This window comes from Eptatretus burgeri, chromosome 15, assembly GCF_056783735.1.
Source record: "Eptatretus burgeri isolate ZD-2024b chromosome 15, Ebu_testis_v1, whole genome shotgun sequence".
NCBI lineage: Eukaryota > Metazoa > Chordata > Myxini > Myxiniformes > Myxinidae > Eptatretus > Eptatretus burgeri.
In genome coordinates, this window is record NC_140975.1 from 526,384 (window position 1) to 541,116 (window position 14,733).

At 41.6% G+C, this 14,733-nt stretch overlaps 2 protein-coding genes across 8 annotated transcripts in view; one reads left to right on the forward strand and one right to left on the reverse strand.

Moving 5' to 3' along the window:
- Nucleotides 1-2,339: 2,339 nt before the first annotated feature.
- Nucleotides 2,340-9,283, reverse strand: LOC147011285 (uncharacterized). Its single transcript, XM_085857639.1, has 2 exons — nucleotides 9,142-9,283; nucleotides 2,340-3,418 (listed from the first exon to the last, which is right to left on the reverse strand). The coding sequence occupies exon 2, from the start codon at nucleotides 3,414-3,416 to the stop codon at nucleotides 2,340-2,342; it is 1,077 nt and encodes a 358-aa protein (XP_085713765.1). The 5' UTR covers nucleotides 3,417-3,418; nucleotides 9,142-9,283.
- AFG1L (AFG1 like ATPase) overlaps nucleotides 8,824-14,733 on the forward strand; it is a 53,668-nt gene continuing 47,758 nt past the window's right edge. For 3 of the 7 annotated variants that reach the window (XM_085857633.1, XM_085857636.1, XM_085857637.1), the window contains exon 1: nucleotides 8,834-9,131. In XM_085857633.1, the coding sequence (XP_085713759.1) occupies nucleotides 9,047-9,131 (85 nt within the window). In that variant the 5' untranslated portion in view covers nucleotides 8,834-9,046. Of the gene's footprint in view, nucleotides 9,132-14,733 lie in introns of all 7 variants that reach the window. The other 4 variants (XM_085857638.1, XM_085857634.1, XM_085857631.1 and 1 more) reach the window with 4 other exon arrangements.

Here is a 14,733-nt window from a genome sequence, read left to right on the forward strand (position 1 = left end):
CAGGATGGCGTCTCGACTAAGCAGGGGTCTGTTTATTGTGAGGTCATAGTTGATGGAACCAATGCCAGCACGCCTCACTCGTTCATGGTCCTTTGCAGAAACATCATAATATTTGTCAAAGACCAAGATCTTCTGACCAGCAATGGTAGACAGCCTTGTCTTGATGGACTCAACTAAGACTGACACAGTTCCCCTGAAAGGCCAGACAATATGATAGAGAAGTTGGCTCGCATCAACAATGGTAACATCTGGTTGCAGAGGCTGTTGTGCCTGAACACAGAGTTTGTGTGCCAGTGGTGCTTTGTTGCCTTTCCTTAAGCACCCATATTCATCAATCAGTGAGGGGGGTACTGCGCAGAGCTCAAACTGGAAGATAGGTCCTAACTCCATTTGTCTTTGCTGTCCAATAGTCAGCAGCCTGAGGAAGATGGTTTCTAGATCAAAGATCGTCTTGTCCCCAATTTTCACTCCTTTCTGTAAGTGCTCCATTGTCTTGATGGGGCATGAGATGGTTGCATGGAATCCACCTGGAAGGGATGCATGGAACTCTGCAACCATTTTCTGACCTATAACCACGGAATCCTCAACATTCACTTCAGCTTCTCGGGGAGCAATTCGACCATTGGCAATGTTGTACAGATGTGGTGGGTGATTCTCAAGAGGATGAGACACATTCGACAATTCAAGTAAAATCCGGCGCCTATCATCTGCACCAAGTTCTCTCCTCTTCTTCCCCTCCTTCTTGTGACGTGGTCCGATTCTTGTGTCCTTTTCTCTCACTTAGTCTTCATTGTCCTTGTTTGAGGAGTCAGGGTAGATGTGCTCCATTGTATCTGAGATGTAGGCAGTGACAGGAAAGGAATCGATCCACTCTGCTACCATCTCTGGAGAAAGAGTCATACCCTTGAGGCCACCCTTGCCAATTCTAATAGCAGTTTGTTCACCGAACTGATCAGAGCTCACACCATTCCAAATGCCTTCCTGGTGACGACACACAAAAGCACCTGATATGAGCTCTGACTTGGCATCTGGTGGCAGCAGATAGCGCATCGCCAGAAGGTGGTGGGTGATGTAACGGGCGTAGTAATGGTGACCAGCAACAAAGAAGTATGGAAGCATGCGTTCAAGTGTTAGCTGTTGCAGCAGGAAGTCTGCCTCCTCACTACGCAGAAGTTGATGAACAAGCAGAGTAGGCTTGATGAAGTTATCAACCCAGTGCTTCCCAGTTGGGTGCTGTCGGCATGTCTCAAGGTAGCTGCACAACTCCTGGAATGTCTTGGGGCCAGTGGTGAGGAAGGAAATGAGAAGGGCAATCGAAACCATCCGGAAGGCTCTCGTTGATCGAACCCAGGACTTGCCACTCATGATTCCTGCCAGGCCCCCGAATGCTGAACTGATGAGAATCTCAACACCAGACCCACGCATGAGTTTGCCAATGCAACCACAGAAGGACTGCACAGTGTGCATTATCCCAGGCCTCAGAATCACATTTTTAAAGCGATCAACGTCATGCCACTTGATTTGGCAAGCCACCAAGTAGAGCTGGAGATCCACAGAGATGTGGACATAAGTCATTCCCATATCAGTCAATGACTTCTGAAGATACTCCAGTGAAGTCACTACAGTGTCTGAATGAGAAGCTTTGGCATCAATAAGGGGTCCGAACATGTCGGTACTTGCTGGCTTTTTTCTGCATGACTGGTGAATGCTTCTTGGTTGTTGAAACCACCCCATTCCATGGCGTTCACCTGTGTGCTGACTGTGTTTAGCCACTTGATGTCCTTTTCCTGTGCAGCAGCTAAACTAGCTTGCCGGGCACACACTTCTTGGTAGGAGAATCCAGAGGTTGCATCCACAGCCGGGGGGTTCACTTTGGATGGCCCAGTGTAGTGCTGCAGAGGAAGGCTCCCTGATGAGCTGCTGCTTGTCCTCGACTGGGCAGCTTTCTTAGACAGTCGTGGGATAATAAGGTCGCTCTTCCCTGGGTGAGCATGCCCATACTCAAGAATGCCTGCAGGATGGGGTTGCTGAAATTCATGTGAGAGGACATGAGTAGTGCGCCGACCATTAGGCGTGAACACTTCCAGATCAAGATTATCAAACCAGGCAAAAATCACGCCAACAGTTATACTCAAACCCATGAATTTGTGGAGAAGCTGAGCATTGTCACCAAGAAAATGAGCAGCGGATTTCCTGAATCTCAGGACCTCATCATATGACGTTGTGAACCCATGTTCATGAAGGAGCTTTAGAAGATCAGAACTGCCATGGCGGTGCAGTAGTTTGACAGCCAGTCCTAATGTTGTCTGATTTCTGGTACCTGTAACATCACTTTGAATTTACTTGCTCAGGCTTAGAGATTTCTTGGTCATTTCACCACCCGACACTAAGTCTGAAATCAACCTCAGTAAAGTTGGGCTTGTTGCCTTGATTGTGTTGGCTTGTGTAAATTCTGAGAGGTCATAATTGGCACTGTTGTACTTGACTGAGCATGCCTCCTTCTTGTTCTGCCTTACCACAGAATCAATACTCCTCTCATCTGCATCATCCATTTTAACCATTTTCAGATGGTTAGCAATGGACTCACGGAAACCAACAATGGTAGCACATCCATCTACCCGAACTAACATAACGTCCTTACTCATGCAGTCTGTTAGTTTGCTAAACATATCACGTCGAGTGAGTTTGCCACCAAGATCACAGTACAGGGAATGCAGTTCAACGCTATTCCACATCTTTGACCTGTCACAATTCATGCGCTCTATGACGTTCTTTAGGGCACTTTCTTCTGCAACACCAGTTGGCAAATCAGCATATTTAGGGACCGTCATGAAACTGTTAAAACAGCGTACATGGTATTTGCACTCAGCCGCAGGGAGATCAACCAAATATCCAATATGTAACTTGACCATTCTGGCTACTTCATCATTACGTTGCTCAGCAGCATTAATGATGGCATCTTTCATAGTTGGGATGGGATTACCTTCCTTGTCAAAACGTTCTTTAGTCAGGCACTGACGAACACGATCCCATCTTTCTGGATGTTTGTCATCAACAGGTAAACATTCTTTGCCACAAAAAATGCAGTCACGTTTGTAAGCAAACGCACCACTGCCTGTTGCCTGTGTGCGAGATCTTGTTGTCACTGTAACACAATCATCTTCAGCTTTTCTTTTCTGTGATTTACGAAGTCTCTCAATTTTTAGTTTTGATGTGTAAGTACAGTAGCATCCTTTGTGACATTCTATGCGAACAGCATCACCACCACCATCAACAATGTCCTGTAGTTTTGCACGTAGCTCTTCATCTCCATGGGCTTTGGCACAGGAGATCAATGTCTTGATCCCTTGATCAGCGAATTTCTTCAATTCCCCTCCACCATGACACACGGGAAGAATGCACCTTGAATCAGCCATATCTGTAAAAACAAAACAATTAATTAGTAACTCGCATTAATGTCGTATGTGAGCGTCCAGTTGTCAGAATAGTGACCTTGTTGTCATTCAAAATGTATCTCACACGGCAAACAATTGCCAGGAACTCGAACATTGACCTCAAATTTACTTCTAATCACAAAAATAAGGTTAAATATCGATTCCTCGTGCCAAAATTATATGGAAAAGATGTCTCATGTGTAATTTTAAGTTCATTACCGAAAAAGTTATATTTTCAGCCCGGTCGATGACGGCCATCTTGTATTTGCGCAAAAATAACAGATTTCCCCATGGTCGCCATCCGGGCAACCAAGCTTAATTTTGTCTATGCATGCCTGTGAACAAGAAACCACCATAAAACCATACACTTTTCAGGACAACAAGGTTACTTCTCTGGCAAATGGACGATATGTCGGTTGGGCAGGACTAGGCCCGAAACTGATGGACTAGTTTGGGGACAGACATACAATCCAGATTTATTATTAAACTCGGATATAATAAAACCCATTGCTTCGCTGAGGGAAAAACCAATACTCGCTGCGATGATTAATCAATAGGGCGAGAAGAAAAAGGATTCTGAGTGCAGGGATAACCAGCGTCACAAGTTGGTGTTTGCAGTCTCGCTTCGTGTACCCATTAAAAAATAAAATAAACTTGTTTTTATTTACCATCACAAACCTCCCCGGGAGTTCCTTGGATCCACTGGACTTCGATTTATTGAAATCCGTTAATCCCTTCTCAAGTTATGACACGACAGACAAAAAGACAGACAGGCCAATATATATATATATATATATATATATATATATATATATATATATATATATATATATATATATATATATATATATATATATATATATATATATATATATACACACACACACTCACACATACTTGTACATACACTGACACACACATACACACACACACATACACATACAAACACACACACATACACACACATACACACACACATACACACACACTTGTACATACACTGACACACACACACACATACAAACACACATACACATACATACACATACACACACACATACACACATACACACACACTTGTACATACACTGACACACACACATACAAACACACATACACATACACACACTTGTACATACACTAACACACACACACATACACACACACTTGCACATACACTAACACACACACACACACACACACACACACACACACACACACACACATTTATTTGTGTAGGTATTAACAATAGTCATTATCTCCACCACCAAAGGTGAACAAGGTCATGTTTTCACCCTTTCGTTTGTTTGTTACTTGTGAATGGAAGATTTTTCCAGTGTGTTGGTTTGTGTGTTGGTTTGTGTGTTGGTCTGTGTGTTGGTCTGTGTGTTGGTTTGTGTGTTGGTTTGTGTATTGGTTTGTGTATTGGTTTGTGCTTTGGTTTGTGTTTTGGTTTGTGTATTGTTTTGTGTTTTGGTTTGTGTATTTGTTACTTAGGAAATCTTTAGATTTTGTAAGTATATTGATGACTTCCGTCCTCTGTTTGTGTGTTTGTGTGTTTGTTTGTAAGCACGATAACTCGAGAATGGAAGAAGCTACGAATGTCAAATTACACCACGTGATTCAGGAGGGTAATGGCTAGCACTGATTAAATTTTGGTCAAAATCGGTCAAAGGTCAAGGTCACAGTGAGGTCAAACATCCAAAAAAAAGTTATAACTCGAGAACGGAAGAAGCTACGAATGTCAAATTACACCACGTGATTCAGGAGCGTGATGGCTTGCGCTGATTAGATTTTGGTCAAAATCGGTCAAAGGTCAAGGTCACAGTGAGGTCAAACATAATTCCATAAATCCATGTGGAGAAATGGAGTATTTTTGCTTCGTTCGACGTTACGAGTTCGTTTTAACTTCGATTTTAATTTTGTCTTCGGTTTTTGCGATCGCTTAGGACGCTAAAAACTCGGTTGTCGAAATTCTGGTAAAAATCGAATGTTTTGGAGACGTTTTAAGATTGTGTAAAAATATTTCACTCGCCGCGTCACGGCTCGTCACGTGGTGCAGCGCGCTCGAGCAGACACGTCGTTGAGTCACTTAAAGGTTTTGCGTGTGCGCGCTGACGGTGTTTTCGATAAAGATCGTGTTTAAAAGTCATTTTTTATCCCAATAAAGGTTATCGTCGCATGCCTAACTCGATAAGCCGTCGGATTATGTAAAGATTGTTGGTGGCTGGCCAAATATTACAGTTTTGTGACTTTGATAAAATAATATTAAATAATTGCGCGGAGAAATGGATATTTTTGCTTCGGTCGACGTTACGAGTTCGTTTTAACTCGGATCGCAATTATGTTTTCACTTTTGGTAATGGCTAAGTATGCTTAACACTCGGTTTTCGAAATTCTGGTAAAAATCGGATGTTTTACGAGAGGTTTGGTACAGAATCATCGTAGAAACTTCTGGTTTGTGTCGCTACCTTCTCTCTCGAGAGCTTTTATTAGACAAGGTCAGAGGTCAAGTTGACGATTTCGTAAGTACCAGTCTATGACTGCTTGTTTGTTTGTCTATCTGTGTGCAGGATACCTCAAAAAGTTTTGGATGGATTCGGATGAAATTTTGTGGACAGGTTGGTTGTGTCACAAGGACGAACTGATTCGATTTTGGTGAAGATCCGGATCCGGATCTAGATATGAGAATTATTTAATTTTTAAAGTGATTCTTCACCATTGAGAGATAGGGCCAAGTATGGCATGATATCTCAAACATGTATTGGGCCCGATATGTTGTCATTGATTAGGTATGACATGGTGGAGGTATGTGCTCCACTGACTGCCCTTCTACCTATTGTTGTTGCCGTGTTTTATTTCAAATACATACACCCTGGTTGATGCACTTAGTCTCCTGGTATTTGTGTGTGGCCCATTGTGATCACGTTGTCCATAAGACTAACAATGACTCAACATTTAGTGCTCACTGGATTGAGCGTGTGCACGGTCAGAATCCCGCTATGCTAAGATCACGTGCGGCCAGCAGCTCGAACGCATGATGACCGTGCACACGCTCAGATGTCATGATGACTCAGAGACCCGACGACAATGTGACATGACATCATTGGCCCAGGACCCTTCTCGGGATTTCTGCTCCGTCTGGCTGGTATGGCCATGGTTTCGAGGCACACGAGATTTGGTCATCAAAGACCGGGTTGGGTCGTGTTAAAAAACCCTTCGGAGTGGGAATCAAACCTCAGTGCAGGTCTGATTTGAACAGCGACAATAATATTGTTGTTGAAATGACATCTGGTTATTTCCCATCGTGAATGTAATAGAATAAGTGTGAGGTATTGTAGTCATGATACAGGATGAGGTGTGCTCGTTTTATGCATCGACAGGAATCATCCACTCTTCCTCATGTGTGTGTCTAAAAGGGGTTTGACGGGATGGCAGTTTTTAATGTCCTTACCTTTGTAATATGTCTTTCATGTTCTTTTTGGGGGTAACACCAGGCCTTTAGGCACAAATTTTGGCGGCAAAGCCACGTATCCATCCTGCCTAAGAAAAGTCTGTGTGATAGGTCAAGAGACGGTCCTCTAGCCCACCAAATGTAGCCCTCGTGCCAAGAGACCGAGAGTGGAGGGTGAAGTGCATCACGGCAGAGGGTTGCGGGGGGGGGGGGAATCTTATAAATGCACGCACAGAAGGGGGGGGGGTACGGGGCAAATGCCTGGAACAGATTTCTGGGGGAGCCGTGTGGAGGTTGTATGAGTTGCTGTGCTGCGCAGCCAGCCGTGCCCATTCTCCTCCGCTAGCCTACGGCATGGAAATCGCCTTTCCTGCAGCAAGGACATGATTGGTTGCTGCTCCTCCAAGTCCAGTTGTGTCGCTGGGCACGGTTGGGGTATTTTCTTGCCTTGTCAGATTCTGATCTGTCGATCTCATGTTGTATGACTGGGCATACAAACTTAGGAATCTCTTTGTGTTCGTTAGTTTTGTGGGCGCGTGTATTCAGTAGTGGGTTAAAGGGAATAATCACCATTCATTGTTCTTTGTTTCTTTGTATCCCCATTCCCATGTACCATAATTTATGAAATCAACTTTGTCTCGGGGTGAATTGGAGTGGTCGTGAACGCCATTGGAATTGGCACGTCCGTTAAAGGACCATTTGGACACGGGCAACAAACACCCCGAACAAGACCATGTTGTGCACCTCACAACTCCACCCGGTTGTAATTAGAGAACAGGTGGACGACATCGATGAGCATGTCGTATGCATTGGCTCGGTGTTCCCACCAGCATCTAGTGCCGACAGAACATCTGATCAAGCTCAGGGCCACGGAACCAGTCGGCCACCGTGGCCGCTTTGACATGACCTGCTGCGATTTGTACCAGATCACTGGGATGACCTGCTGGTGACAACGACATACAGTGCAACATCATGCTCATCTGCTCTGTCAACACGAGTCCATGACATTAATGTATTATTAGTGCACCTTTGATCGTACAACCTAATAAACCATTATTCACAAAACAGCCAGATTGTTGATCCACCCAGACTTCAACTGGTTGTAGACATCCAAACTTTTTCATGCTTTCATGTCTTCCAGGGTGTTAAAAAAAAATCTTTCGTTAACTACAGGATAATTCACCATGTCTGGATATAAAATGGTTGGAAAGTTTGTCCCATTTCTGGACCTTGCTCTATTCAATTAATGTGGGTCTGTGTTGCCTCCAACCTGTATTTCTGTATAATATCACTCCGAGACAACGTATGGATATACCCAACCTTCAGGAGAAGCTTTTACCACAAATGTTTTTCCATGTCCATGTCCATGTCCATGTCAAAGCACACAAAGTACAATAAGTCGAATTATCCACTTCATTCGCTTGTACTGCAATATGGCCGCGGGGTCACGTGCGCGCACGAATTGTGACGTCACTACACAAGTTCCCTCATGAAGAAATATATACGGAAGCAGGGACGTTGTTGTTGTTGTTGTTGTTGTTGTTGTTGTTGTTGTTGTTGTTGTTGTTGTTGTTGTTGTTGTTGTTGTTGATGTTGATTGGACAGATTATTCCCGTTCGTTGTTGTTGTTGTTGTTGTTGTTGTTGTTGTTGATTGGACAGATTCTTCCCGTTTATTGTTGTTGTTGGTAATTGACTTTTTTATTGTTTTGTGGTATGAGGTGAATTAATTGGCATTTGTACTAATATTATATAAAAATACAGATTAATATGTATCTTACACAATGGTTCATTCAATATATTTCAGGTGACAACTCTCAAAATACGTCATCGAAATTTCCGTTTAATAAATGTTTCGTCAGGAATAATAACATTAAAACATAAAATAGTGAGTGTGAAGTAACATGAAAACGGAATGAACAATTTATTTGGAACAAAATGTATTCTCCATTTATTGCTTCCTGAATTCCCTGCAATCCCGACCGACGCTTTGTCAAGGATACAAGGACGTCTGTCCGTGGCCGTGTCCGTGTACCTGTCCGTCAGACACGTGACCCTGGGTCGAGGAGCCGTTGGTGGGTTTTTAATTTCGCGGCGACTTGTGAGTCCCGAAACCGGAGATCGTCGAGTCGAGGATTTACAAACAACTTCACCTCACGATGAGGCCTTTCGGCCCGTCAAGCCTGCGTGTCGTCGGGTCCATATCTACACACGTCCTCATCAACTTATCCCCACAAGGACAAGGTCTTCCTACCTGTCGAGTTGCCACCTGTCGAACTCCATTTTATACTTATCTACTGTTTCTCATTTCCACGGAGACTTTCCGCTGCAGCCACTAATCTCTGAGTGAATGATCCCTTCGGCTTCCTTACTAAAACTACCGTGTTCACTGTCAGGCGATCTCCCCTGGTCGGAGCACAACACCCACTGTCCATTCTGCTGGACCGTCGTGTACTTATTTTATCCTCCCCCAACCTCCCCCCCCCCCCCCCCAATATTCATTATCTTAAACATCTCTATATCATATCCCCTCGTAATCACCTCCTTTCTAATGTAGGAAGTCTCGTCTCCTTCATCCTCTCTTCATTGTTTGGTGTCACCAGGCCCAGAATCAATCTAACTCTACTCAACCCTCTATGTGGAAAAATGGGTCTTTCCTGAGATGTTGTCACCAAAACGGCCACAAACTTCTCGTTGAGTCCATTTAATTCCAAACACCAACCTATTTTTATTTATAATTTATCCCCCTACAAGTTTAACCGAAAACCCTGTAATCTTTAGTTTATCGACCACGACCTGGCACCCTGCAATCTGCTTACCCCCTCTCACCCCCCCCCCAATCCCCCATATGTATTACCACTCCCAGATGTCCTAAACTGGTTTGTGCCTGATCTCTAGTTCTAAACTGGTTCATGCTTGATCTCTAGTTCTAAACTGGTTCATGCCTGATCTCTAGTTCTAAACTGGTTCATGCCAGATCTCTAGTTCTAACCTGGTTCATGCCTGATCTCTAGTTCTAAACTGGTTCATGCCTGATCTCTAGTTCTAACCTGGTTCATGCCTGATCTCTAGTTCTAAACTGGTTCATGCCAGATCTCTATTCTAAACTGGTTCGTGTCGGATCTCTAGTTCTAAACTGGTTCGTGTCGGATCTCTAGTTCTAAACTGGTTCGTGCCTGATCTCTAGATCTCAACTGGTTCGTGCCTGATCTCTAGTTCTGAATTGGTTCGTGCCTGATCTCTAGTTCTGAACTGGTTCGTGCCAGATCTCAAGGTCTAAACTGGTTCATGTCGGATCTCTCATTCTCAACTGGTTCGTGCCAGATCTCTTGTTGTGAACTGGTTCATGCCTGATCTCTAGTTCTAAACTGGTTCATGCCAGATCTCTAGTTCTAAACTGGTTCATGCCGGATCTCTCATTCTAAACTGGTTCGTGCCTGATCTCTAGTTCTGAACTGGTTCGTGCCTGATCTCTAGTTCTGAACTGGTTCATGCCTGATCTCTAGTTCTGAACTGGTTCGTGCCTGATCTCTAGTTCTGAACTGGTTCGTGCCTGATATCTAGTTCTAAACTTGTTCATGCCTGATATCTAGTTCTAAACTTGTTCATGCCAGATCTCTCGTTCTAAACTGGTTCATGCCAGATCTCTAGTTCTAACCTGGTTCATGTGAGATATCTCGTTCTGAACTGGTTCATGCGAGATATCTAGTTCTGAACTGGTTCATGCGAGATATCTAGTTCTGTGTTGTTAACCACCGCCATCGAAGATCGGAGGTTACTGTTTTCACCCCTTTCTGTTTGTTTATTTGTTTGTTTGTGAACAGGATTACGGAAAAACTCCTCGACGGATTTCGACGAAACTTGGTGGGGCCGTTAGGTATGGTCCAAGGATCATGCCATTAGATTTTGGACTTGGTCCAAAATCCAATATGGCCGCTATGGCGGCCATTTTGAAAAAATATTTGATTTTTTTCTGCATTTCCACCCCCCCCCCCCCGCCCAAAAAAATTTGTTAGAGAAAAAAAAATTTTGCCACTTTTTTTTTCAACAAAATTTCGATTTTTTTTTTTGCATTTCTACATGTTATAAGTGATTTCCAACAAAAAAAACATACCAAAATTATAATTGCGGCTGATTTTGGAACTTCAGGTGGATATACCCATGTAAAATAAATCTCTGTCTCAAGGAATCTCGTTATGACTAATGAATTGAGTATGTAAAAGTTAAAAGTAAAAGGGAAAGTTGCAAACTATAACTCTGTGAGCACTGTTGACGTCAAATTGAATGAATAGGATATCAGGTTCACTTGAGTGACCTCGCAGTATTGGCGGGGGAGGTTTTGCACTCTATCGAGTGCTCCCCATCTAGTTTTGGGCTGGATCATTCATTACCTTGACCACTGAAGGTAGAGGAGGTTATGTTTTCACCCTTGGTGTGTCTGTGCTTGTCTGTTTGTTTGTTGGTGTGCAGGATGTCTCAAAAAGTTCTGGACGGATCCGGATGAAATTTTGTGGACATGTTGCGCTTGTGACAAGGACAAACTGATTACATTTTGGTGAAGATCCGAATCCGGAGCCGATAATTTTTTTCAGTGATTCTTCACCATTGAGAGATCGGGCTAAACTGATATATAACACGATATCTCAACAAGTTGATGACGGATTCGGATGAAACTTGGTGGACATGTTGGGTGTGTGACAAGGACAAACTGATTTGATTTTGGTGAAGATCCGAGTCTGGATCCGGATACGAGATTTATTTCTTTTTTTCAAGTGATTCTTCACCATTGAGAGATCGAGCTATAAACGATGTATTTATTGGGCCTGATATGTTCTGTTGGACCAGGCATTGCGTGGCGGAGGTGTGTGCTCCACCGAGTGCCCTTCTCGTTTTGAACTGGTTCATGTAAGAGATATAGATCTTAACTGTTTCATGCTGAATCTCTCTTTCTGAACTGGTTCATGTGAGATATCAAGTTCTTAACTGGTTTGTGTCGGATATTTAGTTATTTACTGGTTTGTGTCAGATATCTAGTTATTTTGTAGGTTTGTGTCGGATATCGAGTTATTTACTGGTCTGTGTCGGATATTTAGTTATTTACTGGTTTGTGTCGGATATCTAGTTATTTAGTAGTTTTGTGTCGGATATAGAGTTATTTACTGGTATGTGTCGGATATTTAGTTATTTAGTGGTTTGTGTCGGATATGTAGTTATTTATGGTTTGTGTCGGATATCTAGTTATTTAGTGGTTTGTGTCGGATATCTAGTTATTTAGTGGTTTGTGTCGGATATGTAGTTATTTACTGGTTTGTGTCGGATGTTTAGTTATTTACTTGTTTGTGTCGGATATCTCGTTATTTAGTGGTTTGTGTCGGATATTTAGTGATTTACTGGTTTGTGTCGGATATCGAGTTATTTACTGGTTTGTGTCGGATGTTTAGTTATTTACTGGTTTGTGTCGGATATGTAGTTATTTAGTGGTTTGTGTCGAATATCTAGTTATTTAGTGGTTTGTGTCGGATATCTAGTTATTTACTGGTTTGTGTCAGATATCTAGTTATTTAGTGGTTTGCATCGGATATCTAGTTATTTACTGGTTTGTGTTTGATATCTAGTTATTTATTGGTTTGTTTTGGATATCTAGTTATTTCCTGGTTTATGTCGGATATGTAGTTATTTACTGGTTTGTGTTGGATATCTCACTATTTACTGGTTTGTGTTGGATATGTAGTTATTTACTGGTTTGTGTCGGATATTTAGTGATGTACTGGTTTGTGTCAGATGTCTAGTTATTTAGTGGTTTGAGTCGGATATCTAGTTATTTACTGGTTTGTGTCGGATATCTAGTTATTTAGTGGTTTGTGTCGGATATCAAGTTATTCACTGGTTTGTGTCGGATATTTACTTATTTACTGGTTTGTGTCGGATATCTAGTTATTTACTGGTTTTTGTCAGATACGTAGTTATTTAGTGGTTTATGTCGGATATTTAGTTATTTACTTGTTTGTCTCTGATATCTGGTTATTTCATGGTTTGTGTCGGATGTTTAGTTATTTACTGGTTTGTGTCGGATATTTAGTTATTTACTGGTTTGCGTCGGATGTTTAGTTATTTACTGGTTTGCGTCGGATATTTAGTTATTTACTGGTTTGCGTCGGATATTTAGTTCTTTACTGGTTTGCGTCGGATATCTATTTATTTACTGGTTTGTGTCGGATATCTAGTTATTTAGTGGTTTGTGTCGGATATCTAGTTATTTAGTGGTTTGTGTCGGATATCTAGTTATTTACTGGTTTGTGTCGGATATCTAGTTATTTGGTGGTTTGTGTCGGATGTTTAGTTATTTACTGCTTTGTGTCGGATGTGTAGTTATTTAGTGGTTTATGTCGGATATCTAGTTATTTACTGGTTTGTGTCGGATATCTATTTATTTACTGGTTTGTGTCGGATATTTAGTTATTTACTGGTTTGTGTCGGATATCTAGTTATTTACTGGTTTGTGTCGGATATCTAGTTATTTAGTGGTTTGTGTCGGATGTCTAGTTATTTACTGGTTTGTGTCGGATGTGTAGTTATTTACTGGTTTATGTCGGATATCTAGTTATTTACTGGTTTGTGTCGGATGCTTAGTTATTTAGTGATTTGTGTCGGATGCTTAGTTATTTCCTGGTTTGTGTCGGATATCTATTTATTTACTGGTTTGTGTCGGATGTGTAGTTATTTACTGGTTTATGTCGGATATCTAGTTATTTACTGGTTTGTGTCGGATGCTTAGTTATTTAGTGATTTGTGTCGGATATCTAGTTATTTACTGGTTTGTGTCGGATATCTAGTTATTTAGTGGTTTGCATCGGATATCTAGTTATTTACTGGTTTGTGTTTGATATCTAGTTATTTATTGGTTTGTGTTGGATATCTAGTTATTTCCTGGTTTATGTCGGATATGTAGTTATTTACTGGTTTGTGTTGGATATCTCGCTATTTACTGGTTTGTGTTGGATATGTAGTTATTTACTGGTTTGTGTCGGATATTTAGTGATGTACTGGTTTGTGTCAGATGTCTAGTTATTTAGTGGTTTGAGTCGGATATCTAGTTATTTACTGGTTTGTGTCGGATATCTAGTTATTTCGTGGTTTGTGTCGGATATCAAGTTATTCACTGGTTTTTGTCGGATATTTACTTATTTACTGGTTTGTGTCGGATATCTAGTTATTTACTGGTTTTTGTCAGATACGTAGTTATTTAGTGGTTTATGTCGGATATTTAGTTATTTACTTGTTTGTCTCTGATATCTGGTTATTTCGTGGTTTGTGTCGGATGTTTAGTTATTTACTGGTTTGTGTCGGATATTTAGTTATTTACTGGTTTGCGTCGGATGTTTAGTTATTTACTGGTTTGCGTCGGATATTTAGTTATTTACTGGTTTGCGTCGGATATTTAGTTCTTTACTGGTTTGCGTCGGATATCTATTTATTTACTGGTTTGTGTCGGATATCTAGTTATTTCGTGGTTTGTGTCGGATATCTAGTTATTTAGTGGTTTGTGTCGGATATCTAGTTATTTACTGGTTTGTGTCGGATATCTAGTTATTTGGTGGTTTGTGTCGGATGTTTAGTTATTTACTGCTTTGTGTCGGATGTGTAGTTATTTAGTGGTTTATGTCGGATATCTATTTATTTACTGGTTTGTGTCGGATATTTAGTTATTTAGTGGTTTGTGTCGGATATCTAGTTATTTACTGGTTTGTGTCGGATATCTAGTTATTTAGTGGTTTGTGTCGGATGTCTAGTTATTTACTGGTTTGTGTCGGACGTGTAGTTATTTACTGGTTTATGTCGGATATCT

Bases quoted from the DNA above. Each gene is read 5' to 3' on its own strand.
- LOC147011285 (XM_085857639.1), bottom strand. From the start codon at position 3,416: ATGGCTGATTCAAGGTGCATTCTTCCCGTGTGTCATGGTGGAGGGGAA.